The sequence below is a fragment of the Electrophorus electricus genome, chromosome 4, assembly GCF_013358815.1.
Source record: "Electrophorus electricus isolate fEleEle1 chromosome 4, fEleEle1.pri, whole genome shotgun sequence".
Taxonomy (NCBI): Eukaryota; Metazoa; Chordata; class Actinopteri; order Gymnotiformes; family Gymnotidae; genus Electrophorus; species Electrophorus electricus.
The window spans coordinates 30,201,680-30,228,976 of record NC_049538.1 but is presented as its reverse complement, the minus strand read 5'-3'; the positions used below and the strand labels follow the sequence as shown (position 1 = coordinate 30,228,976).

General features: G+C 43.0%; 6 protein-coding genes and 1 pseudogene across 10 annotated transcripts; 5 read left to right on the top strand and 2 right to left on the bottom strand.

The window, feature by feature from the left end:
* Positions 1-55: 55 nt before the first annotated feature.
* Positions 56-3,877, top strand: LOC113582303 (nuclear receptor-interacting protein 3-like). 3 transcript variants are annotated; one of them, XM_027018007.2, is made up of 8 exons: positions 56-71; positions 366-560; positions 1,398-1,562; positions 1,696-1,778; positions 1,884-2,020; positions 2,109-2,161; positions 2,254-2,341; positions 2,756-3,877. In XM_027018007.2, the coding sequence occupies exons 2-8, from the start codon at positions 390-392 to the stop codon at positions 2,767-2,769; spliced, it is 711 nt and encodes a 236-aa protein (XP_026873808.2). In that variant the 5' UTR covers positions 56-71; positions 366-389; the 3' UTR covers positions 2,770-3,877. The 3 variants fall into 3 exon arrangements, with proteins under 3 accessions (XP_026873808.2, XP_035381372.1, XP_026873807.2); XM_035525479.1 differs by lacking the exon at positions 56-71 and adding an exon at positions 80-233; XM_027018006.2 differs by lacking the exon at positions 56-71 and having other exon boundaries at positions 80-560.
* A 585-nt stretch (positions 3,878-4,462) lies between these two features.
* Positions 4,463-7,717, top strand: c4h11orf16 (chromosome 4 C11orf16 homolog). Of its 2 annotated transcripts, none has more exons than XM_035524831.1 (8): positions 4,463-4,534; positions 4,663-4,887; positions 5,332-5,688; positions 5,885-6,006; positions 6,122-6,269; positions 6,414-6,639; positions 6,726-7,286; positions 7,462-7,717. In XM_035524831.1, exons 2-8 carry the CDS (start codon positions 4,684-4,686, stop codon positions 7,701-7,703), a joined length of 1,860 nt encoding a protein of 619 aa, XP_035380724.1. In that variant the 5' UTR covers positions 4,463-4,534; positions 4,663-4,683; the 3' UTR covers positions 7,704-7,717. The 2 variants fall into 2 exon arrangements, with proteins under 2 accessions (XP_035380724.1, XP_035380725.1); XM_035524832.1 differs by having other exon boundaries at positions 4,468-4,534; positions 4,730-4,887.
* Positions 7,718-7,790: 73 nt separating this feature from the next.
* akip1 (A kinase (PRKA) interacting protein 1) lies at positions 7,791-9,097 on the bottom strand. Its single transcript, XM_035524833.1, has 4 exons — positions 8,903-9,097; positions 8,720-8,809; positions 8,500-8,640; positions 7,791-8,340 (listed from the first exon to the last, which is right to left on the bottom strand). Exons 1-4 carry the CDS (start codon positions 9,062-9,064, stop codon positions 8,197-8,199), a joined length of 537 nt encoding a protein of 178 aa, XP_035380726.1. The 5' UTR covers positions 9,065-9,097; the 3' UTR covers positions 7,791-8,196.
* Positions 9,098-10,907: 1,810 nt separating this feature from the next.
* si:ch211-242e8.1 lies at positions 10,908-15,562 on the top strand. Of its 2 annotated transcripts, XM_027017983.2 has the most exons (6): positions 10,908-11,728; positions 12,240-12,257; positions 13,454-13,648; positions 13,805-13,961; positions 14,453-14,632; positions 14,779-15,562. In XM_027017983.2, exons 1-6 carry the CDS (start codon positions 11,566-11,568, stop codon positions 14,972-14,974), a joined length of 909 nt encoding a protein of 302 aa, XP_026873784.2. In that variant the 5' UTR covers positions 10,908-11,565; the 3' UTR covers positions 14,975-15,562. The 2 variants fall into 2 exon arrangements, with proteins under 2 accessions (XP_026873784.2, XP_026873785.2); XM_027017984.2 differs by lacking the exon at positions 12,240-12,257.
* Positions 15,563-16,118: 556 nt separating this feature from the next.
* On the top strand, positions 16,119-17,028 carry LOC113582283 (annotated as a pseudogene).
* A 1,981-nt stretch (positions 17,029-19,009) lies between these two features.
* On the top strand, positions 19,010-21,804 carry si:ch211-218c6.8 (apoptosis facilitator Bcl-2-like protein 14). The gene is made up of 6 exons (XM_035525165.1): positions 19,010-19,382; positions 19,809-20,014; positions 20,120-20,206; positions 20,328-20,386; positions 20,495-20,764; positions 20,989-21,804. The coding sequence occupies exons 2-6, from the start codon at positions 19,831-19,833 to the stop codon at positions 21,031-21,033; spliced, it is 645 nt and encodes a 214-aa protein (XP_035381058.1). The 5' UTR covers positions 19,010-19,382; positions 19,809-19,830; the 3' UTR covers positions 21,034-21,804.
* A 95-nt stretch (positions 21,805-21,899) lies between these two features.
* Positions 21,900-26,654, bottom strand: tph2 (tryptophan hydroxylase 2 (tryptophan 5-monooxygenase)). Its single transcript, XM_027017987.2, has 11 exons — positions 26,364-26,654; positions 25,848-25,991; positions 25,499-25,682; positions 24,961-25,061; positions 24,804-24,871; positions 24,415-24,611; positions 23,760-23,895; positions 23,461-23,587; positions 22,973-23,068; positions 22,739-22,872; positions 21,900-22,523 (listed from the first exon to the last, which is right to left on the bottom strand). The coding sequence occupies exons 1-11, from the start codon at positions 26,652-26,654 to the stop codon at positions 22,349-22,351; spliced, it is 1,653 nt and encodes a 550-aa protein (XP_026873788.2). The 3' UTR covers positions 21,900-22,348.
* Positions 26,655-27,297: the final 643 nt, after the last annotated feature.

Below are 27,297 nucleotides of genomic sequence, written 5' to 3'. Positions count from 1 at the left end.
TATATGGCAAAATGAACCTATCACACCATTGTTATGCTCTGCCAAGCTAGCAAATACACATCTGAACCCAGGTAGATTTTTTTTTTTTTTTTTTTTTTTTTTTACCAAGGTAGATAGTTTATTTCAAAATGAATGTGGACTGATTTTGTGAAATCAGCTGGCGTGTTTACCGCTCCTCCTCCTCCTCCTCCGCTGCTAAGGCTGCTACGGATGGACTGTTTTCTGATTTCCAGGTCTACCTGCTATTACTTCAGGAGGAACTCGATATGAGCAGAGTGCCTCGGGGGTCGGGTGACGAACCAACGGGGTCTCCACCGCCTCCCCTGCCCGTGCTCATATATTGCTCATATATTGCTCATATACAGAGGCAGACACGCGCGGATGAAGTGATGTTTTCCGGGGCACGAGCGGACAGCACCAGGAACGTCATGGAGATCAGAGAGGAGGCGGCTCTTCGCAAGCAACGCAGGATAAAACAGGGAGTCCAGTTTTTACACAAGGATTCAGCGGAACTCCTGCCCTTGAATGGCCTTAAAAAACTTGGAACTTCAAAAGAAGGAGTGAGTTATAAATCTTAAAAAAATACAACACTATACGCGCTTATTTGGAATGACAGAATACGAGACTGTATGTAAACCAAGTGGTATAGTGTATGATAAAAAATATCGCTTTAACCCAGATGCACATTTATTGTAATGTACTAAAACAGCTAATATTTTAGACCTTTTTCACTGTACTAGTTGCTGCAATAATAAATCATAATGTACATGTCTAATGACATCTCAGTTGCTTTGCGTCTTTGCAAGAGGTTACGGAGACAAGACGTTTTGTTATAGTCCGTTCGTGCCATGACGTCATTGTTAAACCCTGGGATACTATACAGTTTCTGTAGCGCGAGAAAAACAGAAGTGAACGGTAATCGTGACATAAGTTATTCAGTAAACATTTGCATTTGGTGTAAAATAAATATTTCTTTCCCTTCTTTCTTTCCTAATAGTATTCTGTTTTCTAGCATTATTTGTGCGTGACAGTCGCATCAAAGCAAAATGTTAACAAACTTGACAATCAACCTACTATATATGGATATGTAATATTATAGGTATATTTGTTATTGTGGGGTGGGGGATGCATGATCCTGCTCATACTACTCATCTAATGTGTTAGGTTGGCTGGTGTGAGCAGTGTTCCGCCCCAAAGTTGAAATGAAACCAATACCATTGTGTATTATATATGTAATTTACTGGAATATATTATCTTTAAAATTTATGTGGTTTTTTTTCCCCTTGTTTTTTTTATGTTTTATTCTGTTTGTAGGTAATCAGTTGTAGCTCAATTGTGATGTGTTGCAGTTTAAATTTTGGATTTTAGTTATGACTTGTGTGGTTTTCTCTCACCAGCAACCCCACAACATTCTCCAGAGGCGACTGCTGGAGGCTAATTTATCACGAAACCGCCTGAACAGCCTCACCGTGAAACCACCTTACAAGAGCATCGTTCAGAACTGTGCCGTTAACAGCAAGGCACAAGACACAGACGACGACCTCTGCCAAGTCGTGTGTCAGGTGACTAATTCATCAACTGTGTAAACATCCCAAATAGGATAAACCAGTGTGAAGGAGAACATTTCAGGAATATAAATATTTCTAGTTATTTTTTGCAACTACATCCTGTTCCTTCTTTTCTTACTCTGTACAGTGCTTCGGGCAGGAAGTGGCAGTGACATTAGACACTTGCTGTGCCAAGAACCTCATCTCATCACTCAGTGTGGAAAAACTTGGGTACGTGTCCAGCAATATGAATAACCCAACAGCTGATTGCAAACATGCTGCTAAACGAGAGTTAAACGTAGGCATCAGTTAAAGCACAATATTTATGGCCTACAGCGCAAAGGAAAAGATTATCGCCGGCAAACCTGAAGATGAAGTGGGGCCTCTCCTGCACAGCCTCCCAGCCGTCGGACACATCGAGCTGAATTTGGTCATTGGACAATTAAAGGCAGATCTTTCATTTAGTGTTGTCGGTAAGATCAGTATGACACGCATAAGAACAGACATCCAGCTTTGGACAATTAAGACTTGTCACTAAAGTGAATGTGGTTTACATTCTAGAAATCGACAGGGCGTTCATATCCCTTGGCACCAGGACACTCACATCTCTGAAGGTTAACTCTCTCTGTGTTTAAACTCGGGAATCAAAGACAAAACGTCCAGTTGTAGTAGAATTTAAAATGTACTGGTATGTTTCCTTCTGCAGTGTGTTATTGACATTGAAAAGCAAATGCTGATTATAGGAAAATCGGAAAGGGAACAAATTCATTTTGCTGGGAGGCGTGAAAATGAAGGTAAGAATTATTTTTGGCATCATAACAATGCTAATGTACCCCCAATACAACCAACATATACCTCTAATACTACCAAAATATACCCCCAATACTACCATCATATACCCCCAATAATACCAACATATACCTCCAATACTACCAAAATATACCCCCAATACTACCATCATATACCCTCAATACTACCAACATATACCCTCAATATTACCATCAATAACCCGCAATACTACCAACTTATTCCCACAGTGCTACCAGCATATACCCCCAATAATACCAACATATAGCCACAATACTACCAACATATACCCATTTGCCCACAATACTACCATCATTTACCCACAATAATATGCTTGCATCCAAACAATTTGTCTCTACCTTTGTTTTCATCTGATGTTGTCATTCTGCTTAACATTTCAGTCTCCATGGAATAGGAGGAATCTACAGATACAGTTTTCCCATGTGGTGAAAAGACCGTCTTTTGGTGCAGAGCAGAAAGCTTGTGTATTTTTGTGTATTCTTCCTAACCCACCACCAAAATCTGCATAATTTATTCTGCATTTATACGCAAATGGGGGTCAATGAGCAGTTTACTGCTACATTATAAATAAAGGCCAAATGTTCCTTTAACAACCGCACACTTACACTAAACAGCATGTGACATGTTCACAAATGCTTTATTTACCAGAGATTAAACAACTGTAGATTTTTATTTATGTACTTATTATAATGGTAAAATTGTGATATTCTTAGAAAACCACAGAAGAATGTTACAAATGGTATATATAGGAGTTTATATGTATATTAATATCAACTAGCCATGCACTGATATCTTTTTTTAGTAGCTATTTGAAGTTTAACAGTAACTATAGTGCTGATAATGTCTAAAACTACCTCCCAATATCCTGAAGTTGAACAGACTATGGCTGTCAATTCTGTGGTTACAATGCATACAAGGGATTATACTTTAGAAAGCAGAAACATATTCTGGTTGTAACTCTAGTTGTAGCCCGATGTGAAGTAAGCGTCATTCATTTCACGTTTCACTTTGAAGCATATAAAGGCATCTGTAAAAACATTATGTTGAATAAGTCAAGTATTGATGCACCGCTGGTAAAAGCAGTTGTTTGTAATACTCGATAAGAGGTTATTGTTCAATAACAGCATAATCACTGAAGCATTGTTTTGAAAGCCAATATAAGTTGTGTTATTAGTAAGGGTTTTTAAAAGCTCTGCATAATTGTTCTGCTTTTTCTGTTTCCATACACCTGATTCACCTAATTTCATAATAGCCATGGATCTCAAAATGTTTACAGAGGTGTTCTATATGTGTAATACTAGAATACTTCACTAGAAATCTGTACTGATATTCTTTTGGTTGACTAATTTTGTCAAGCATGCTTTAATTAAAAACTCATTAGAAGGTACTAAGAGTCCAATGAATTAACTGGACTTGGGTCAGTGGAAAAGGCTTCAACTAATGCAACTGTTGGGACTGTTTGAATGAAAGGTTTGAATAAAATTTGGACATTTTCTACTGTTTACTTGTTTCCTACCCTGCTATGAGTTTAAATTCATTTAATACTTTATTTACTTTTCCTCACACATCCATAATTACTAAAGATTGTCAGTATAGTAACAGTATTAGCATGAAACGTGAGTTATTTTTTTCTATCATCATTAATCAGTGAACGCAAAACACTTTCTGATCTCTTACATTCTGTTTTAATAGCCTCTGACAGGCACGTATGGTCTGACCTTAAAGTCACAGAACCAGATGGTGTGACCTTCAGTTTTCTAACATAGCACAGAGCTCACAACATGAAGCCAATTACACAGAAAATCTTCAAATGACAGCTGTGATCACACCTCTCATCAGAGAGAGAAAATTCTGTTTACTTAGGCACTGATATTTTGTGTGCTATGAGATTATGCTCAAATTAACTCAGATGTCTATGGGTTTTAAAAATACATTACTATTAAATAGAATGTAATTACTATTAAATTCTATTTAATATACATTAAATATAATCAAGGCTCTGTGTGGTGTTGTGGAATGCCTTCTGAAGAGCACTAGGTGGCGCTCCCGAACCTGCTCAAAGTTGGTGCCTCACTATAGCAACCCTAGTACACAACAGAGTACGATGAACACTGAGGTTGGCTGGCAGACGACATAAATACATTAGGGAATTCATAAAGGTATGATCCCTTTCCTTTTTTAAAATGTCTAAAATATTTTAAACACTTTCAGTGCTTTTACACACAAAGGGAAACCTGGTTTAATAGAAAGTTCCGCTATAAATAAGGTTTGTTTGGGTGAATCACAGAGTGAAATCTGCTGCGTGGTGATGGCATCCAGATATGAGCTCTCTGAGAGTCAAAGTGTCATTCCAGTGCTGATGGGCAGAGACAGGAACATGACCCTTGTACTGGACACTTCTGAGGCCATGGCTACTGTTCTGGGAACCGTGAAGAACCTGATCATTCAGACTCTTCTCAGTAAAGCTTCACTCAGGAACTCCCTCTTTAACATCATCACCTTTTCATATAAGGTCTGTGAAACAGTTTCTGCAAGGACTTTAAATATACATTACATTGTTTATATTATATACAGGTACCTGTCTGAAAGCATTTGGCTCACACGTTTATCCAAAGCGACTTACAAGTATGACTGAATACAACTTGAGCAATTGAGGGTTAAGGGTCTTACTTAGGGACCCAACAGGGGCAACTTGGCAGTGGTGGGGCTTGAACCAGCAACCTTCTGATTAGTAGCAAGTACCTTCACCACTACCACTAAAAACACTGCTGAAATGTGTACTGCTCAGTTTGAGAATAAACAAAATATGACAAAGTTGCACTACAAAACATGAATTTGTTTGATTGTAATTTCGTGAATGTATTTAAATTGATTTATTCTTCTGTAACCTGCTCCTCTTGTAACATAGCCTTTTTGAAAGTACTGAACAACACTGAACCCTTCCTGTACCTTTCAGGTGATGCCGTGGTCTGATCACATGATCCCTTGTGCCCCAGATACGGTGTACGAGGCACTAGGCTGGATCCACACTCTGAGGACGAGTCCTGGAAATGATCTCCTCACAGCACTAACCACGGCATTCTCTGATCCAGGCTGTCAGTCTGTCCACCTTGTGACCAACAGTCTTCCGGACAACGCAGAGAAATGTCTGAATGCGCTGTCTGCCTTTCAGACACGCCCTGTTCATACATTTTACATATCTGAAAGAGAGGCTTTAGACAGTGACACTTCAGACTTCTTGAAGTGCTTCACCGCAGCCACTAGAGGGAGCTGTTACAGGCTGTCTCTAAATTTAGATGGCACATCTGAGAAGGTAAGACCCATTTTTAGTAGCTATATTTTGGCAATCTTCAAAAACTACTCAGTATTCACAGTATTCAAGTTCTGTAACAATGATGAAGACCGTTTACCAAATTCACCAGTGTTTTTCCTTGAGCATCCATATAATTATTTTACAGGCTAACGTATTATATGCATATCATGTGCATAATTAATTTTTTTATTAACAGGTAACTCTGTTGCACTCAACAGATACACTCAGCCAGATTAAAGATCCATCAACCTCAGAGGACGGACAGCGTCAGGCAATGTGTTTCAACCTCACACATGCAATCCATCTTTCACCATATTGGTATCCTCTCTATATTATAATCCACAAGAGAGCAAGGATTCCTGAAGAGTACAGGAACAAGTTGGCTACAACTGTGCCCCCTGTCTATCTGAAACAGTAATGCATTTCTTTTCAGGTGCTGTACCAGAAATCCCTTTACTGGAACACCATGTGTTGCAGCTAGAGTGATGAGAGGTGCTGAGTTCTTTCCAGGCTGTCGTGTGTTAGCCAGGAGGGAGGCTGACGGACTCTACTACATGGGGACAATTGGAAACCAGCAACAGGTGAAAGAAAGAAAAAAAAAAACTGCATCATAAGTAATAATTTTCACTTTGTAGCATAAAGTCATGGTACTGCACAATCAGTGTGAAATCAGCACATTTAACACATCAGACTTGTTCACATCATGGGACCCCTGTTGACTGCAGGACAGGGGAGGAATGTTTCTGGTGGCGTTTGATAAACCTGGGACCCAAGGCACACACATGGCGTGGACCCAGTTGACATGCCAGCCTGACATGGTAAACATTTCTCTGGCACATGGGCATGCTATAGCACCAGGGGATACCGTGCTGGCACCGTTGGAGCTACAGATGGGAAGCTACGCGCCAGGCAGGATCCTTTCAGGCACAGAAATACGAGACCCACTTAAGGGTAAGGCTGCATCCCGATCCAAGCAAGGGTTTCCAACTGAACTCTGATTGTTTAACGGCAGGTTCAAGTCCGTCGTCTTATTCCAGGTGGAGAGGGGGACGGGCTGCTTGTTCTCTTTTGGAATGGAATTAGAATGCACATTCCGAACAACCTGGCTGTATGGATACCAGCCTCACATCATGAGAGAATCATCATGGACCTCCAGTTCGGTGTCCTCAGACCATGTTGGCTAAGCCACACCCACTGCAGCCGCATCGACTGGACTCCACCCTGTTGTGTACATCCACGCCTCTCAGCAACGTATTCCTCGTGTGGTTGTCCAATCAGAAGCTGCCCTGCCTTAGCCCCATGTTTATTCCCGAGCAGGACAGAGGCGTTGGAGAGAAAAGGCGACCAACTGAAGGAGCTGCAAAGCTCCCAAGAGACAAAGACCCCTTTATGTTTGCCATCATCCTCAGACTCTAGTGATGACGAGGACGAGGCCCGGAAGGCTACTGAAAAGTTCCATCCATCGGGGTCAGAGCTGGTGAGCCGCTCGGTAAACACGGACATCTCGTGCCTGAAACAGCCCCACACTGAGCCCCAGAGCAGGCCTGCCTGGAGGTACTGGAGAAGAGACGCCCCAGAGCCACACCACAGTCAGCCAGGTAAGTGTCCCCAACAACGGTCCATACTGGTAAACACATACACACTCACAATCCACTACAGGCCTACTCATCTGCTACATATACTTCGTAGGCTCTTTATTGTAGGTTTTCTTGTGTAAACCTCCTAAGGAAATTTTGTATCACGTAAAATTTAACAATGTTCTTAATTTCTCAGGGGGGCCAGTCAAAACATCGCCAAACGTAAACAACACTTGGCCTGGAAAAATCAGTCATCTGGGGTATTCCTCATCCAAATCAACCCCCACCAATCACAGCTCATTATTTAAACTGGTGCCAGACTCAGTGAAAGCAGTTAAAGCAGGGATATTTGGTTGTCCTGAACCAATGCCTCATTCTGAGGCAGTATCTCCACTGGCTTTGGCGCTGAAAGAAATCTCAGCTAAACCAACGTTATAATCAAAAAGCAAGCCATAAAACTGGAAAAAAAATCCACAAGTTTCATAAGGGATTTTCACAAATTGGACATATTGGTGTTTGGCAATGTACTGTGAAACTGATGTATTGTGCAGTTTATTCAGCAAACATTACTGTGATATAAAAATAATGTTATAAAAATGTTATTAAAAAATAAAATTTCAACTCTATAAATATAAAAATATATGCAGCAGATGCAATCACATAAAGGCATTACACACAAATTTTCTGCTCCCCATGAATCATTATATTTGATGTAGCTTTTTAAAATGCTGACTAAAATATATCCTGAGTATTATCAGATGTACCTAAAAAATACATTAAGGAACATCTAAGGAGTGCACCAAAAGAACTACACACAGTTGGCTTCAACTTTCTGCCAATGTTTGTGCAAACAGAGTGAGTCATAAAGATGCGCTAATTCTCTGTCCCTGCCACTGGAATTGGAAAGACACCGTGCCAAACCCTGACAGGGTCAGAGGTTAAAGGTGAGTCGTGTGCTCTCTCCTGCATTGATGCGAACCACTTTGGTCTGTGGTCCAGCGTCTTGTGAGGCTGCCGTGATGGCATAAGTCCCCGGAGACACTTCAATCAAGAAGTCCTCTGGCTCAGACACCCCCTTCAACAACATGGAGACAGAACCTTTAATGCAGTTCTTACATGGGGCTTAAGTGTCGTAGCTGGTCCTTCCGACTTCCAAATTTGCATCACAACAGATCAACAATTATCGGTCCTAATTTGATGTGGTAACACCGGGGTCTCCGGAGATGCTGCTTACTGTAAAGCGAACGTGCTTGCTCGGTACGGCACCGGCCTGAGGTCGGCTTGACATCCGGACCAGCTGCTGAGAGTGGAAGCGACACACGTGGGTTTGCTCTCGCTCACTGGGCTCTGGTCCTGTGTCGCGGCTGTGAAACATCTGCGGAGGAAACACAGGCTCGGTACTCCTGCCGGTATTCGGAGTAAACAGGAATATTTTGATCACTCAGCTTTCTTACCTGGCACTGAATGGTAGTTTCTGCCATGCACGCCACTATTTTGGTAAAAGCACGGTCCAGTCTCGCATGGACAGCAGGGTCTTCCTGAATCTAGCAATAGAACATCCTTCACAGTAAACGCTGAAATGGAGCGCGCACCCTTTTATTGCGCATAACCCTGGGCTCACAGTTGCAACACTTTACCTCGCAGTGCTTCCTCCCGCCATCAGAAGGGTTTGACCAGCGTGCGGACCGTCTTCTGGCTCTTTCTAACACCTCCCGCCCGAGTTGAGACGAGCGGTGAAGTGAAGACTCCAGCGCAGGCTTTGACATGGACGAGGCTGGCCGCCCGCTTGCAGAGTCCATGCTTCACGTGACAGGTTCACAAACGGGGTACGAATTCCGTAATGACGGCACAGTGTACGTAATGACGTCACAATGTACGAATTAGTGATTCGCATGCTTTATGGTGAAAGTCAAATTTCGTCCAGTGTCTAATGTCGCTAAAGGTCTCCTCCAAAACACCCGTTCTTGTACTATTCCTCAATTCTGTTAAGAATTAGCCACGATCCAACTTGGTACAAGTGTATCACAAAAACACATAGCTACAAAACTGGGTGTGGGAAAAATAAAAGTGGACGGTAGAATATGTTACTTCCTCTCCCAGGTACTCCTGGGAAATGTAGTTTTTTGGTACACTATTACTTTGTATCAATGTTTACGTCCCGTTTTACATTTTAACATATGGAACATATGTTAAACATATGATTAACGCCTTACCGTTGTGTACCGTTACCAGTGTATACAGAAATTTAATTGGTGGCATTTTTTGTGTAACTCAACAACAAACACTCTTATTGGTTGGTAAAATCTGTCGCCCTCTAGTGGTCCATAGACCTGTGCCTCACTGATAGCTGATGTTAGCGCCTCAGAGGCGTATGACGGCATACCTGAAAAAAACAGTCATAATGGTAATAGATATCCTTAAACGCCATAGTGGATCAAGACCTAAGTGTCTTTATTGTACTTTAGGAGAACGAGCATTACATAACATAGATTTTAATGTCAGTGACTGCTTATAAGGACTAAAATGAAAACTGCATGGCCTGACACACGGTGGACGTTACCAAGTACCTCACGGTATGACCTGGTAGTAACCCATAAACATGTGTACAGATGTGGCTGCCATCAGAAAAGTCCAGCTGGGTCTGCTTCAGTCTTTGACAGCATGTCACAACATATTACGCTGTTGTTGATGTTGTTGTTGTTTTGATGCTGTTGTTGTTGTTGTTGGTGGTGGTGGTATTGATGTTGTTGTAGTTGACACTGTTGTTGTTGTTGATGCTGCTGCTGCTGTTGTTGATGCTGTTGTTGTTGTTATTATTGTTGTTGTTGTTGATGTCGTTGTTGCTGTTGCTGTGGTTGCTGACTGTGTCACACAGAGCAAGCTTGGCTTATGGGTTTGGTGTGAGTCATGAAAGATCCATAAAGCACAAGGTTTATCTCTGCCTACCGAAGCCAGAAAATGCAGCAAACACAGACTTAAAAATAGTGGCACCGTTGCTGGGATTTGAGAGCAGCCTGCCCACCCACTGCTCACAGACTCTCACTCACAGTCTATTTTTTTATTTTAAACCTAATGTGCTCACTCCACTGAACTGAGCTCATAGCACACTGTGTAAGCCACATGCACAGAAGCAATCTGCTGCCATGAGCACATGCATACACAGTGTTTTAATGTCCTGTGAGGTATCCACACAGGAGTAGTGATCTGTTATGACAGAACACACACACATACACACACACACGCACATATACACACATGCACACATACACACATGCAAACATACACACGTGCACACATACACACATGCAAACATACATACACACACACACATGCACATATACACACATGCACATATACACACATGCACACATACACACGCAGACACATGCACACACACACATGCACACACATACACATATGCACATATACACACATGCACATATACACATGTGCACACACACACACACACATGCACACATACACACATGCACACACGCACACACATGCACACACACACACATGCACACATACACACGTACACACATACACACACACACACACACGCATCCTGCTGTCTCTTCTTGCTTCTCTCTCCCTCTCATATACACACACACATCCCCCACGCGCACACACTCTCTTGCACACACACACAACCCCATGCGCACACACTCTCTTGCACACACATCACCACCCGCCCTCCGGACCCTCTCCCTTGTGAGGAATGGGGGAGCAGAGCAAGGGACTGCAGGCATAAAATCGGAGGGATTTGGGAGCGCATGAAATCACACCAGCGCAAGCAGCCCCCGTTACGTAAGAGCCCAGCCTGCCCTGCCTGTGTTCTGTCTGGGCTGCAGGAGACATCAGCAGTGAGACGCGGGAGAAGCGCAGGCAGTGCTGGAGACGCAGGAGACACACGGGCAGCGAGACGCAAGAGACGCACGGGCAGCGAGACGCACGGGAAGCGAGACGCACGGGCAGCGAGACGCACGGGCAGCGAGACGCAGGAGACGCACACGCAGTGCTGGAGTTCCAGACACAGGAACACACCCTCCACACAGCAGCCCACAGCATGACGAGCTACCGTTCTCCAGGGCTGTGGGCGCACAGCTGGACCTCCTTGTGAACACCAGGGACTTCAGCCTTTAAGAACCAAAAGGAACAGTGCGTGACCTCATCTCACGGCACCTACCTGGACGATAACGGAACAATGCTCAGACACACATAGACAGACTGCTGGAACTGCGAGAGAAGACGACCGCCATTTGAGGCTTGGTGAGGCATCCCCTCAGGACCTGTGGGGATGAGATCAGCATGGCCGTGGGTTTTGGCCGTGTGGGGGCTAAGTGCGGGGGCTCCCCCTGCCCACAGCACGTCAGTGAACCCCATTTTGCTCATGACCACCTTAACTCCGCCCACAGAGGAGCAAGCCATGCCCACTGAGCTGCCTAGCAGCAATGAGACAGGTGAGAGAGAATGACATGTCACCTCTGACAGGTCATATGTGTACCTTCATTAATCCTATATCATGTCTTTTTTTCACATGAATGTCAAGTTAAATTGTCAAACCATTTATTTGAGTTCTTTATTGAAGCCACAATTTGAGATTTGTAATAAGCAAATATTTTATTTTCCATTGTGGACCTAAATAATAATGCCCATTATGTCAACGAACATGTGTACAAACACTTTTAAGTATGGTTTATTCTTTATCATTGACTGCTGCCTTTTTAATGCAGAGGTTTGCATGCAGTAACTGATCATGGCTTCAATCATTTTAGTAATGTGTGCTAGTGACCTTTATACATTGATTTTTTACTAGCTGAAACCCTTTCGCATTATCATCAACATGACTGACACTAAACTCTTTTGTGTCATCAACTGGTGATCAAAAAATGTATCATACATCTCCATGGCTCCTAATATGTGGTAACATTTGTCATTTACAAAAACACTTTTTATGATTATGATTTGCAGAAAGAACCAAGCATTTTGGTGAGTTGAACAGTTTGTTTTCAAAATAAAATGCAGTTAAATGTTTGTTAGTGTGGAAATTTTGAGATATTTGAAACACTTTATCTTGCTATCATGTGGACTCTTCTATTGGCATTCCTGTAGAAGAAACACACATGCACACATTCTAGTGCAGGCACTAGAAACACAAAGCACTGTGGCACAATGTCCTGCATGGTGTGAAAGTGTTCGTAGACTGTAGGTTTATAACTGGGGCTCCCGGTGGGGCAGCTAAATATTTGATGAAGCTCCTCATGTTTATTTAAGCAGGTATTCCCAGAGTGGGCCCCTTTCTTGCTGAGAGGCAGAAACAGAGCAGCAAGCTGCAAGAATGAAAAGAGCAGAGTAGGTGTATCCGCAACAGTAACAGGTGCTGACAAAGTTTTCACCCAAGTCCAAGGTCATTCAGCCAGGGCAAGGAATAACCTCAGTGTCCAAAGGCTATCGTTGACTGGTCATGTCTGGAGAACCAGCAAAATGAAACCAGCACCTGCTGTTTGGGGTAAAGAGAGGCTGCTTCAAATATACATATATCAGTAATTCTTTCTAGCAAGTAAAATACAAACAGATTAATTATGACAGTTTAATACAAACAGACCCATAAACAATCCCCGATCACTGTAACGGATATAGTAGAATGGTGGTCGAAATGGAACAATTCCAGGCACACGAATGAATATTTCCTGCAGCAAGACTGAAACATATCTTGGCTAACCACAGGCAACATACACAGTTCGAACGTTTTCCCTTGGTAGCCGATCCAAACAAATGGTGTGAGAAGAGTCCCAGAGTAATGTTATTTGCAACATGGGCTTCTGTGTCACATGACTCAAAATGTTTACACACACACACACACACACACACACATACACACACACACACACAAAAAGCTGTAGCTAGCCAGATGTAGACACTTTTTCAGTTCATTTCCTCAAGAATGAAATATAGATTACTTTCGGAAGCAAGGAAATGTATGTCGCTCAATTAAAAAACCAACCAAATCTTCACAAAGTAACAAAAAGAACAAAAACTATTTAGCCGTAGTTATTTATTAGCATCACACTGATCATGTGATTAATTCATTTAAATGAACTAAATCGCTTAAATTCACTAAATCTCTCTATGTCTTCTGGGTCCCTGTATTGTATCTGTCTGTACCTCTGTCTTTATGTCCGTAGACAGCTTGAGCTGTGTGTCTCTGCTTCCCCCACGGAGAGGATCGTACTATGTGGAGCAGGGTACAGGGGTGTCTTTAGGCTCCATCCTGGTGTTCTGGTGTAGGGAGGGCTACCAGCTGGTGGGCAGTGAGAAGATCGCCTGCGTCCTGCATGCCGGTGTGCCGCGATGGAGCAACTACCTACCCGTCTGTGAGAGTGAGACAGTCCATTACCGTCAGCAGTGAATCCGTGGAGTTTCACTGCTGTCTGGGACTTGAGAAATTACATGCTACTCTGCTCAGTGGGAGATTAAAAAAATGCTAAACGTAAAAAATTTAAAAGACTAACCTGTCCACTTGATGTGTCTCTTAGGTATCCCAAAGCCAGACGCCCAGGGTCTGCGCATGGCCCTGCTGGTGTCCCTAATCAGTGGAATGGTCATCCTAGTCATGGCTGTGTCCTTCACCGTGTGCTGCATCCAGGAGCATCTCAGCAAGCAAAAGCAGAAACATCGGACGGGCAGGAGCAGGTCAGGGGGCACAGTGGACACCAAGGGGGGTCCTCGGATCAGGAGACAGTCTGACAGGTCGAACTGTATGGTCTTATATGGCGCCTTTCACATATCCAACACTAAAGACCTACTACCTATAGTGGCCAACTAGCAGACCAGAATCAGAGGACTAGAGTTTGTGAGCAGGGACACATAGGAGTTGTAGTTCAGAAAGATAGGTGGGTGCAAAGCCATGCAGGACTTTGAAGGAGTACAGAAGGATTTTATTTTGCATATGCTCTGTAACTGATAACCAGAGTAAGTGTTAAAGAATGGAAGTAATGTGGGCAGGTTTCTTAGTGGGTACTAGGACTCTGGCTACAGAATTTTCTATATACAGGAGAGGATGAAGAGTTTTTGAAGGTTTTAAACCGTAGAAGAGAGACTTGCAGTAGTCTGACCTGCATGTAAGGATGCACCTGTTCTCAGCATCGGAACTCTGAATCTCCGCTGTGTTTCTGGATGCCCAGGAGAAGGGAAAAGCACCGTTCTGGGTCTCGGAGGAGTCCATCCTGGTTAGTGAGAGAAGAACTGGACTGGGAAGCTTTCCCACCCCCCAAAATCTTCAACCTATCCCAGCGCTTTGAGCGGCCTGCCCCCCACGGGAGCCCGCTCTACTCTGGAGTCATCAGAGGCTGTGAAAACCGAGGGTACGAGAGATGAGGTGGTTGTTTCCTGCAGAAACACCTCACCTGAGCACTCTAAAAGCACTCTCACTTGTTGTTGTTTTATACAGCTATAAAAACATTCCTGGTTTGGAAACGAGTTATTCCCTCTCCATTTTCTCTAACCACAGGAGTCAGGAGAGCCTTCTGAGGAGCACTCACCCTGGTGTTTATCATGCTGACAGCCAGCTCTATCCCAACCTCGTGCTCCAGAGGGTCCAGACAGCACCGAACCTCCAGGGCAGTCCTCCTACACCAGTGTACTTGCACATCTCTAGTCCTTCCAGCACCAAAGCTCCACCCCATCCATCAGTCCCTCTCCCATAGGCTGACAATGATGACATCATGAATAAATCTTCCCAAGGACAGCCCATGCTGGATGTGGCCATGGAAACGGTGTTTATTTCTTCACAAAAGCAATGGAGACATTTTCCTGCCCAACTAGGCATGGAAATTGAAATGTCATTGTGACCAGGAGAAGCACTTTGTGGTTTTGGTTTTACAGTACAACTGATTCAAATTCTTTACTATTGAAATTAGTTACAATTCCAAATAAATACTGTACATATACACCATTTATGGGGGGCACCTGCTTAATGTTTGTTTGTTTCTTGATTAAATATTTAAATGCAGACAGCCAGGTCTGATTGAATGTTTAAATGCAATATATTTTAGCTATAAACTGAGTACATTAAAATACAGCAAAACTGTAAATACATTTGAGGATATAGACATTTCAGGATTTACATTCTTAGTCTCAAAAGTGGTGGGACATGGAATTAATTTTTCAAGATTCACTCATTATAACAGATAAAGGTGTTTGTTGAGACCACAATTTTGTTATGTAAATCTTATCCATAAGAAAATAAGCTTTGTATTTTTTTGTGCTTTTTAATAAAGTGATATTGTTGTTCATATTGCTTCTGTTACTCAAAGGCTACTAAAATAAAACAAATGATTACTTTTAGGTGTCTGTCTTTGGGGGACAGTTGTCCTTCCTACAAATACACCACCTGATCTGGGAGAGTCGAGCATGGCTCTTTCTGAAAGTCTATGCACCTGGTAATTTGGGTAGAATCTGTGGGTACCATTTGCTATGGAAGTTTTTTCAGTGGTCCACTGACAACATTCAAATACCTCCCATAGAAACCATGTAATAAGGAGAGAGCGAAAGACATACACACAAAAAGCAAAGGCGATACAAAGAGAACAAGCGGTTTATTCCACTGGAACAGGTCAGTATTCATGGATTAACATCTCAACCTGTTGTCTAACTTTTGTCCTGTGTGGCTTTCAAATGACTAAGCAGAAAGAAGGTTTATATTGTAAAGATTCCAAGTGGTTTTTGTACTCAGGTCTCCTAATACCTGTCCCACACTTGAATGATAATGCTGACCCAAACCTGCTCTCTACATCCAGACTATCCAAAATGAGGAACAGCACACATGACAGAAACTGTCAAACAACCGCAATGTCAAGCTTCCAGGATTCCTCCCAAAGTGACATTCTGTACATAGAGAACAGATCCTCTTTAGCCGAGATTCTCAATGAGTGCAAGAACGGACCTCCGGCTCTGCGGTTCTCCGTCATGCTCCTGGTTCTTCTGACAGCTCTCTCAGCCAACGCGGCTCTGCTCTGGCTGATGCTGAAGGCTGGGAGGGCCCCGGCGGCCTCCGAGCTGCTGGGGCTCAACCTTCTCTTCCGCCTCAGCCTGCCTCTGAACATCTATACGCTGATGGGGCAGCGCGCCGGCCTCCTCAGCCGGGCCTCGAACTCCTTCTACATCCTCGTCTACTTCAGCTGTCCCCTCCTGCTGACGGGCAAGTGCGTGGAACGCTACATGGCCGCGTCACACCCCGTGCTCTTCCTGCAGTTGGGCGGGTGGGAGTGCCGCGCCGTCTCCTCCGCGCTCGTCTGGATGCTCACCTGCAGTCTGGGTGGGGTGGCCTGCATGTGCGGCATCCCCGCCATGACGCTGGCCCTCTCCCTCATACTAAACGTGCTGTTCTTCCTAATGCTGGCGTGCCTGCTGGGCATCGTGTCTGTGCTGTGCAGAAAAGGTCCAGGAGAAGGCAGGACCGAGGAGACGAGTGACTGTCCTATAAAGGGGAGGGCCCTGAAGGTCGTCATTGCCGTGTTGGTGCCCTCCACTGTGACCTACATGCCGTTGCTGGCTCTGGCCCCGTTCCTGCTGGGGATCCAGGCTGCCCCGCGACAAAGTCTCACGCACTCTGATTTGTAGTGGCATCCAGCTGTTCAGTCTTCTGCCCGGGTTTGGAGTCTGTATTGGGCCCATGTTTTACATGTCTCGGGCCAGGCAACTGCTCTGCCACAGAAACGATGAAGTCACAGCGCTGAGAGAGAACAGAACCAACAGCTAGAGAAAAACTCAGCACAAGCAAGTTAATAGCAAAATAAGAACATCTTGAATGACAGACTTGCAGTCAAAGAGGTACTCTTACCTGTTGCATATGCAGTTAAATATTACATACTGTTACCTGTTACATAAAAGGGTAAGGGAAAAAGACAAGCAGTGCATATTACTTCTTATTCGTAAAGGTTGATTATGTTGAAATATTGTAAGAAATAAGAATATTACTGTATAATAAACAGTACGTATGCATCTGCCTTTTTTGGAGTAATCTGCCATGACACAGAGGAATGCTTATTATGCAAACATCCTTCTCTTTGTACAAAGCATCGCCTGTTTGCTGTATAAATATCTCATTGTCTAAATAAACACACAATATGAGTTGCAGGCACATTAGTTTATGAAATATGTAAATATTTGTAAGGTTAATATTTGTAAGGTTAATATTTGCCTTGTGGTTAGAGGTTGATCCTGCAAGTGGTCAGCAGAGATGGACATGTAGAGTATCAGACTCCCTCCAGTTATAGAATATCAAACTCCCTCCAATTCTAGAGTATCAGACTTACTCCAATTCTAGAGTATCAGACTTACTCCAATTCTAGAGTATCAGACTTGTTCCTCTTCCAGAGTATCAGACTTGTTCCTCTTCCAGAGTATCAGATTTGCTTCAGTGTCAGAATATCAGATTAGCTACCGTTCCAGAGTACCAGACTTGCTCCACTGCTTGTACTTGCTAAATAGTTGCCCCTGATAAAGCTGACATCAATTGTAGATGACACACAGTGAGGCAAGTCTGTATATTTAAACAAGGCCTCTGAAGTTACCCAGATTTCTGTTAAAATGATTCCTATAATAACTAAATAAAACATACTATTATTTATTTTAAGATTAAACTTATCTAATTACTTACTGTTGTTTGTTTGTTGTCAATGGTCACAACACTAGTTCTATGAATTGGTATACTTATTGCATTGGTGGCGTTGGCAAAACATTTTAAACATTAAACATTAGTACTTTTATTGACCTGTTTATGATTAGGACTAATAAAGTTAGGATAATGTGAGACAAAAATAATAGACTATAAGGTAAACAGAATACTTTAGCATTAAAAACTGCTGAAATACTGCTATCTTTTCTTCTGTTGCCTCAAACGGTTTGTTTCGAGGCAAAGGTAGCAACTTCACATAAAGCAGTGGGCTTGATCTAATTGGCTAAAATCAGAATATTACATTTTAACTCAGACAGACAGGCAGACATACAATATTTATGATGAAATATTAGAAGCACCTGTACAGAATTCTACAAGCTGTTGATCCACCTGACTCGGTACCGAGCCTTCCCCTTGCTCAAACCGGGGCAGGCCAGTATTGGACATACAACCGGAAGAATATTGGCAGCTTGTTTCTCGGTGATTATGGCTGTGAATTAGAGAGCAGGCTAACAGTTACTGGAATGGATTCTCCACTGTTCTGCTTTGACAGATATCTGCTGAGCTTCGGCTATAGCACTCTGCCACATTTCCGTCGTATCTCTGTGGGTAGGCATGAATAAACGCTTCAAGATGCACGGAGATCTTAAATTAATCCAGCACAGAGACAGCTCCACATACAGTCTGTTAAATCCTGCATGTGTAATCTAAAGTGTAGCCTGATGTAAAGTCTTTTTAAGAGGACAATTCACACCGTAATCGTGAACGTGAATGTAAATTATTTTAAGGCCCGTGTGCTTATTGGCTGCAGTTAAAGTTAACTGAGCACAAAAATCCTACTACTGGTAAAGCCAAAGGGCATTTATTTTATGATATAATAAACTAAACAGTTAAAAGCTCTGACTTACACCATTTTATATTTAAAACCAAAACCAGATCCGGCTGTTTATTTCATGCACAGACAGCTCTGGCAACGGCAAACAGAAAGTTGATGTCCATGTGACGAACCACTTAAAGACACTTCTGACCACAGAACACTTACAGTCTGTAGCCCTCAGTGTACCCAGCCTCTTCCACTATGGCCACCTAAACATATATCGCCAGGCCGCAGCTCCAGAAAGCCGTACGGGGAAGATAGTGGAACTGTAAGCATTACACGCTAAATATGCACCCCAGCCACAGACGGTGGAGCTGTTGAAGAGAAGCAAGCTGACCATCAAAGTTTCAGTTCAGCAGATCATAATCAGATCTGCACCGCGGGTGATCAGCCTGGTATTATGGTGGCATCTGTCTGTAGATACATCGCTAAAGTCTGTTAGGGTGACACCTGTCTGTAGGTATATCGCTGAAGTTTGTTATGGTGACGCTAAACGAGCAGCTGCATCCATTCACGCCTACTCAACAAACGTTTTCGGACTGAATCCACAGCCTGAAGGGTGAGTGGTTTGACTCCATTTAATTTTACCATTTGACTATTTGAAACACGACCTGTTCTAACTTTATGTTAAAATGCAACGTGAACACAATAAGTGAGCACATAAGTCTAACTAGCGTTTATTTGAAAGTGAAACTAGGTTTAGGCTGGGTTACAGGGAAGTTGTTAGCATTTAACCTAGCCTACTAAAAGCAAAAGCTCTCTCTTTAATACATTTCGTAATTTAAAAGCTGTAGCCTACTTTAAAATGGAAGTGTAATACCCATAGTCTCTCTATCCAGTTAGATAGTTAGCCTGTTTAGTTTAATTTACTGAAAAACTTAGTGACGACTCCGTGATATCTCTCCTTATTTTTCCACGATTGCAATTTTATCTGGTCGTGGCCCATTTCACCTGACAAATTCAAGATATAATGTTTTATACAAAGATTGGCATCTAATGCTGGGGAAATGGAGGCCTTCCAGACGGAATATCGCCTCCTCGAGGTTTATCACGACAGAAGAAAGTGCAAGTCCAACCCCGGGACCGATATCATCCTGCAGGGCTACTGGGCAAACCGCGCGCCAGGGAGCGGAGGACCGGCAAGACACGGACAGAGATTCTTGGAGTATTCTTTGGCTTCTCTGGACACAGGTAAGTTGCATTAACAATAAAAGACCATCTAAAGGCCGTTGGATGACGAACGCACTTTGAATATTATCTTTGTTATTATTTTCTTTAAAAAAAAAAAAAAAACAGATCACTTTGAGGACGTGGCAGATAAGCTGACCCACATTGTAGACAGTGTACCTGTTACTCCAAAAGAAGCCGTGCCGGATACTGATGGTAGGTATTTAACTGTAGCGGTAAAACTACTTATCTCATTTTGGAAAATTTCTGAGAAAGTAATTGTAAAGGACAATGCAAAAGGGATGTTCACTTATCTGGTCTTCCTTACTGAACGCAGATCTCACCCAGAGGCTTGTCGAGTTATTGAAAGAGTCTGGTGACCAGTTGAATCAGAAGGTGACTACCAGTAGGCGATTAACCAACAGACAACAGACTGCTTTCTTTCCTTATTGTTTGCTAACGCTGGACGTTTTTCTGTCTCCCGTGTGGCTCACTCTGCTTCAGATCCTGAAAGACTGCGAACTGTCAGGTTTCCTCGAGAGGTCATTTTCATATAGCGCGTTTGAGAGTCTGGCCTCGGCCTTCGTCCGTGTCGTGGCACCTGAGAGCAGGCAACCTGAGTGGGCCGACAAGAAAACTCAGATCGCCTGGACCTTTGAGATGACCAGCAGGTTGGGCGCTCTTGACCTGCAGCCCACGAACCGAATCATGGGCTACGGAGCGCAGTACCTGCACCAGTATTTTGCACCATGGATTCAGCAGCACGGCGGATGGGTAAGCATGCACACCACACCACTCCACACTCAGGGTGCAGGCAAACAAGCTACCAGTTAGCTAGAGCCGCATGCAAAGCAGTGGAGGGTGGATCGCACGTCGTTTAAAATGGTCGATGCTTTGTAAGGTCAATAGCATAAAAAGGAAACGCATGGAAGTGAATGTCGTAGGACTGGTGGATTATGCGGTTATGACATTTCAGTCTGTCTTTCCTTTCGGCACAGGAGAAAGTGTTTAACAGTGACGAGAGTGATGAGGAGATCCAGTGAAGAGAGAGTCTTATTCCACATGCTTAAAAAAAAAAGACAAAATTGTCTGTTATGTTCAAGGACATGACAATATTCCTGCCTACTTCCTGAGTGCACTGATCAAACAACTCTGCTTCTTTTAACACCAGAAATTCTGTTGTATTTCAAACTGTAACTGAGTTGTGTAACTGTGAGTTTTCTTTTCATAAGTTCATTATTGACATGGAGTTCTGTATATATGTTGAATGTTGTTTTTTAACAAGGGATAAAACATTAACATTTAGCCCATAGTAAACTAATTTTAAATGTATGACTGCCAACTTAATATGAAAGTACTCCATTCACTGACAAAAAAGACTGAAAAAGCTAAAATCGTTTAGGCATCTATTACAATTTACTGGACAACGGTACATTTAAAACAGTTAAAATATAATACTTTATTGACCAGGAGTATATATACTTGTATATGCCATGACTGAAGCGAGCACCTCTGAGCACTATCCATACAACAAAACTGTAAAGGTTCACTCTGTTTCTTGGTGGTTTACATTGATTTTGAAGTTATGAATAATTTATGTGGTATGTGTAAACAGTAGCAATCTCCCAGCTACAAAAACGTAAGGTATAAATCAAATGCTTATTCAATTTTAGTTGCTGTATAGCAAACGTAACAAGTCATCAGCAAATGCAGGCACACAAAGGTGTTTTGGCCCCTTCATGGTATATGAACTGAATATTGAAAAACTCCCACAGTCCTCTGCTTAACAACATATAATAAATAAATTCAATACATGTTTATGTATTAAGAAAATGTGTGGCATTTCTGTATGAACGAATGTGAATATATCAGTACGATTACATATCCTTCGTACCGTTGAAGGCCGTAGATCAGTAGATGGTGTGTGAACCCATATGTGCAGTGAACGGTCTGGACCAGAGTGAGTAGTATGTCTGCCTTACCATCTGGATTCATCCCATCCAGACTTCCTGTTTTCCAGGTCATAATGAAGTTGGATATAATGGTCAGGATATTTCAGCAACTGGAGGCAAACGGATTATGGAATACTACACTATCAGCAATCACAGATGGATGCAGACATGCAGCCTGCAGTCTCTGTAACGAGAACAGCCTGGAAAATGCAAGAGAGTGCCAGACCATTACGCCAAACTGGGACTGGGCTTGTGCGCAGGCGGCACTGTTACGTACACCACGAGCCACCCGCTTACTTCATGTTTTCGGTTCACGACAGATGTGAAAGCGCTTTAGTCAAAATCCATTGGAGCTGTATATGTGTGGTTAGACTAATTCTGAATGGTTCTAGATATCTGAATGGTTCTAGATACCAAGGTACTTGTTCATTTTCCCCAAGGCATCACAGACCGTGTTGAGGTCACTGCGGAGGTCGTGTACCACATTCTCGATGCTCCTAGTGTCCTTTAGTAGGTCAATGCTCTGAGTGTAGGGATTATAATAAACGGAGAAGGGCCTCTTGATCGTTTTGGCAAATTCCCTGTAGAGGGAAATCACATCATTCCATTTTCTGTTCGTGTCTCTTTAAATCAAACATATAATCTTTATAATGTAATATAAATGTATATGCGTTATATAAATATGAGTGAGAATAAGAATAATAGAAATGTATACATTTGTGAATTATAAATGTTAGTTTACAGGAAAATATGATCATAGAGGACATTTACAAAATGACAGCCAGTAATATTTTACCTCATCTTTTCTTTGGCCTCTTCAAAACTCTCAGAGACAAAATAAACATCTTGGAAAGTGGTGATGAGGCACTCCTGATAGCATGTTGTTCTCGGGTCAAACGGCTTCACAAACGCTTTGTCCGATAAGGCGTGCTGTGGATTCACAGGGCTAGTTACCCAAACAGGAGGAAACGAGAACACAGCAAAAGTAAAACCTTCCACTTTGGTTGTGGTGAGATGAAGGGCTCCCTACCCGCAGTTCTCCGATGGAAGACAGAAGTCCTGCTCCGTACACTCTCAGCTGGCCGTCTTGTTTACACAAGCCAAACTCGATGGTAAAGAAATAGCACTAACCAGAGTAAAGAGATCAAATGAATGTGACGCATAAGGCACGTGACACACACACACACTCATACAGAAAACTCTAGTGTACAGTATCTCTAACCTACTGTACTAGGATGTATTCTATGAGTAAATGACAAAGCACTTTTGTAAGTCGCTCTGGATAAAAGCGTCTGCTAAATGCCGTAAATGTAAATGTGTACAGTGGTGAAGATGGTGTATTGCACAAGGTTTCGGGAGAAACTATATTTTGGACAGAGGCCCTTAATCTAAGCAAAGAGCTTCTCTCAGCACAGCTGCTGAGGGACCTCTGTCAGAAACGTACTGTTTCTCTGGAAACTCTGTGTACTTCATTGCGACATCCACCCCCTGGGAACGTGTGGTTTTGGTGGCACTTACTGTAGCCAGCTTCTGTACATCTTCATCTGAAGCTCCCAGAGAGGCCAGGCCAATCTCCTGCGAGAACTGAGCGAACTTGGGGTCTGCCAGGAGGGGCACATGTCCCAGGAGCTCGTGACACGTATCCCTGAGAGCCAGTGTCAATGACGTCACACACTTTACAGCTCATACACGGGCGAACACTTTATATGGGAAAATGGGACTGTACATGAAAAATCGTTGATATTATAGAAAATACCAGCCCTTAATGTATGAAACGCTGAGTGAGGATGCGGTTGAGATTCCGAAGGGGTACTCACGGCTCTGGTGTGTATAGTGGGTCAGTACTGTGACGCACATACTGGGTGCAGTTAAACACTCGATATGCCAGACCAGCTAGGAAGTCTCGTGGGGACAGGTATCCTGCCACAGGTCGCACCGTGAACCCTGACCTCTCTGCATACGCCAGGGTTAAATACTTACAGTCAAACTCCATGTTAAAGAACATCCCAAACAATATATATAATCTACAGTGAAGCTATGGTTAATATGACTATTATTGTTGTCGTTATCATGGTATAATGTGTATAATATGTGGTTATTATTTATCATACATATTATAAGTATTTCCTGAAGTCACTGACCAACTTTATGTTTAACTAAAAAACAATGATGATGAGCCTATAACCAACTTAGTTCGCAGTACTGTGAGATTATCAAATCAAAACTGGATGGTAAAAAGTAACTGACAGGATGTGAGCCCATTATGCCAACATAGCATCAGGACATTTCAGGAAAAACAGGATGTTTTGGACAGAAGTCGTTCATCAGCTGGGCAAGCAAAGAGAACAGTTACTCCCTTAGTTACTCACCTGGATTCGCCTTTGAAATATATACAATTTATATATAATTTTTTTTTAATGTGGCTGTACTGCGCTACTGCTTTAACACAAACTTGTGTATGAAACCATTTACCCCTTAGGAAGATAGACACATCCTCTAGCTGAGGGATATTGTCCTCTCGATACCCACAATGCTTTGTGAGCAAGGGAAGATTCTTCAGGTACTCGCGGCAGGCGTGGGTAGGGTACAATTTAGTCAGCTCCCGAAACACCACCCCCCAGGTTTTCACCTCCTCTGGTGTGTACTCGACACGTGGGATGGGTTGCCCACTGTTACAGAAAAGGAATTAGCTAAGCGCATGCGTTAGGTTAGATGTAAACTCTGTGTGAAGAGCATTTCAACCCGACTGTCTTTAGATCAAGCCTGTCAGAAAACCTTCCCTGCATTGCTAGCTTTGCCCACAACATAAGTATTACAAAGGTATGACAGTAATTTAAGAATAAATGGCTTCAGTTACTAACAATTTGTAGTTCATTGCAACTTCCACAAAGTATTTCCTCCTCTGTCGATAAACGTTGTCTTTAAAACCCTGCAAAGACATCAAATATTCAGTTTCCAATGTTGTATATTACTATAATAAAATCAAATTATTTAGATAAACTACAAAAGTTTAGCAACCGGATGGTCGGCGTCTAGCTCCGAGCCGTACATAAGCACTCTGTGAGAACACTGGTCCAGCTCTGAGATCTTCTGGGGGAACCAGGGTACCCCCTCCCCATCTGGGAACCCACCCAAAACACACACACAGTCCAAACAGTCTACAATAAAAAACACACACACAGTCCAGTCTACAATAAAAACACACACAAAGTCCAGTCTACAATACAAACACACACACAGTCCAAAGAGTCTACAGTAAAAACACACACACTCCAGTCTACAATAAATAAACATACACAGTCCAAATAGTAAACAATAAAAACCCAAACACAGTCCAGTCTAGAATAAAAAGCCAGGAGAAGCAGTATTGTTGTAACAAATATTCACTGCAGTATTGTTAAGGTCCGTTTAATTATAGCCAATTATGAGTACAGGAAATGCATTATCTGCTTACAAAGCAATATCTAAGAATATCCATTTGTATTTCTCCATGATTTTGTTTTTCAAGCTATGACGTAAACGTGTTTGTGTGCTTGCTGGTGTGTGACAGGCTCACCGGTCTCTGCAGACCACACATGCTGAGGAGTGTTATAGGAGATGATGTTGACATTGTCCTTTAGGTGTTGCACCAGTTCATTGAACTCCTTCTTAGTGCAGCTGCACTCCGCATAGATCTCCACCTCTGTGGTGACTCGCTTTGATCGGCGTGACTCGATGTGGGCCAAGTTCACATGTTTTTCCTACAGTAGCAGAAATAAAATTATACCAAAACACTTACTAACATTATTTTAAAAGATAGTTTGCTCTTATGTCTAATTTAATAATGGACTTAATTATTATTACACACATTTTCATTGTTATTTCCAATTGACAGGCTTTTCCAGAGAGCAGAGGTGGCCACTAACCTGGAAGATACGCAGGGCCTTCACCAGACAGCCCACCTCATTCTTCAAAGAGAAAATCACGGCGGTTTTTCCCAAATCATGCATGGAGTTGGTACCTTCTTTATCTGGTTTCTCGTCTATTCGACTAAAGGATGTCCTACGAAGCTGCATAAAGTGATACAAGGCAAGGACATAAATGATTAAGATTTTTATTTTAAAACGTCTGTGAACTCAGACCATAATTCTGGCTATTAAGCCATTACACCTAACTGCATTTGCCAGACAGCTTTACAGAAGCAAACAGCTGCATAGTGCAATTAACACTATAATGGAGAAGTTTGTAAATAATGTAACTCCTTCCTTCAATTGCAAGAAAACTGGAAAAGTGCTCTGGAACGTCCATTTCACTATTCTACGTTTCCTCTCTGCTTTACTGTGTGTGCAGGATCTGACAGGTTACTGCGTGTCTCATTTGGAATATGCGAAATATGCAAATCTCCACAGGACCTGCGTGTCGACGCCCACCGTCATGCTTACCATGTTGCTTCCGAGGTGCTGCTGGTCGAACATGGCCGAGTCCAGGGACAGTCCACGGCGCGCCCAGTACTTGCTGGAGAACATCATCATGGAGGGCTGCATCTTTGGCAGTGCCTCCTGCCCTCTCTTCCTCAGCAGCCCCACGGGCGACTTGGGAATCTCTGGGCCCTTGTTCGGGTTCTGTGGGTTGGGCGGCGGAGGTATGGTTTCCTGAGGCTTGAGTTTGCCTCGGGCTTCTGAAGGCATGGTGAGAGCCTCCGCGCCCTTCTTCTTCTGCACCTCTGTAGTCATCGCTGCACCCCACCTCGGCTGACGGTGTCGGACGCCCTGCTTATATAGTGTGACGAAAGGTACCGATAAGAACTCCCCTCTCGCATCGCGCCGCACACGTTGGCTTATGAGGGGCTGGCGCCTCCTTCATCAATCAGCGTTACGTCACGTCGGCGCTACCGATCATGTAACCCCGGCGTTAATTCACTCAGCTCACGTCTGCCAGAGAACAAGCCAAGCGTAATCTGCTCCATCTTTTGAGCAAGAGGACATGAGACCGAGAAGTAAACAAAGATCAGAGATTCATTTACCAAGTACAAACGTGTGGTGATGTCAAAGGTTTCAGCCATTGCAATGTAATCTCAAACGGAGGCCTATAGGCCTGCATCTGATTAATAGACTATAACCCCCATCCCCTCCCCAAAAAATACAAGAGGTGATGTTTATACAAGTGAACATTAAGGGTAAGAAATAGCAGCCATTGCTATATTGGTGTTAATATCCACTTTGTCAATGTACAACAAAGGAGCAAATGAGGCATCTGGGAGCAGAACACACACTTTGCCAGTCACCCCTCACCGTTTGCAGCCTCCATGGAATGAGTGTTTGCTATAGCGCAAAATGCAAGCCATTTCTTTAATGAAAGCGAGCCGGAGACGAGATA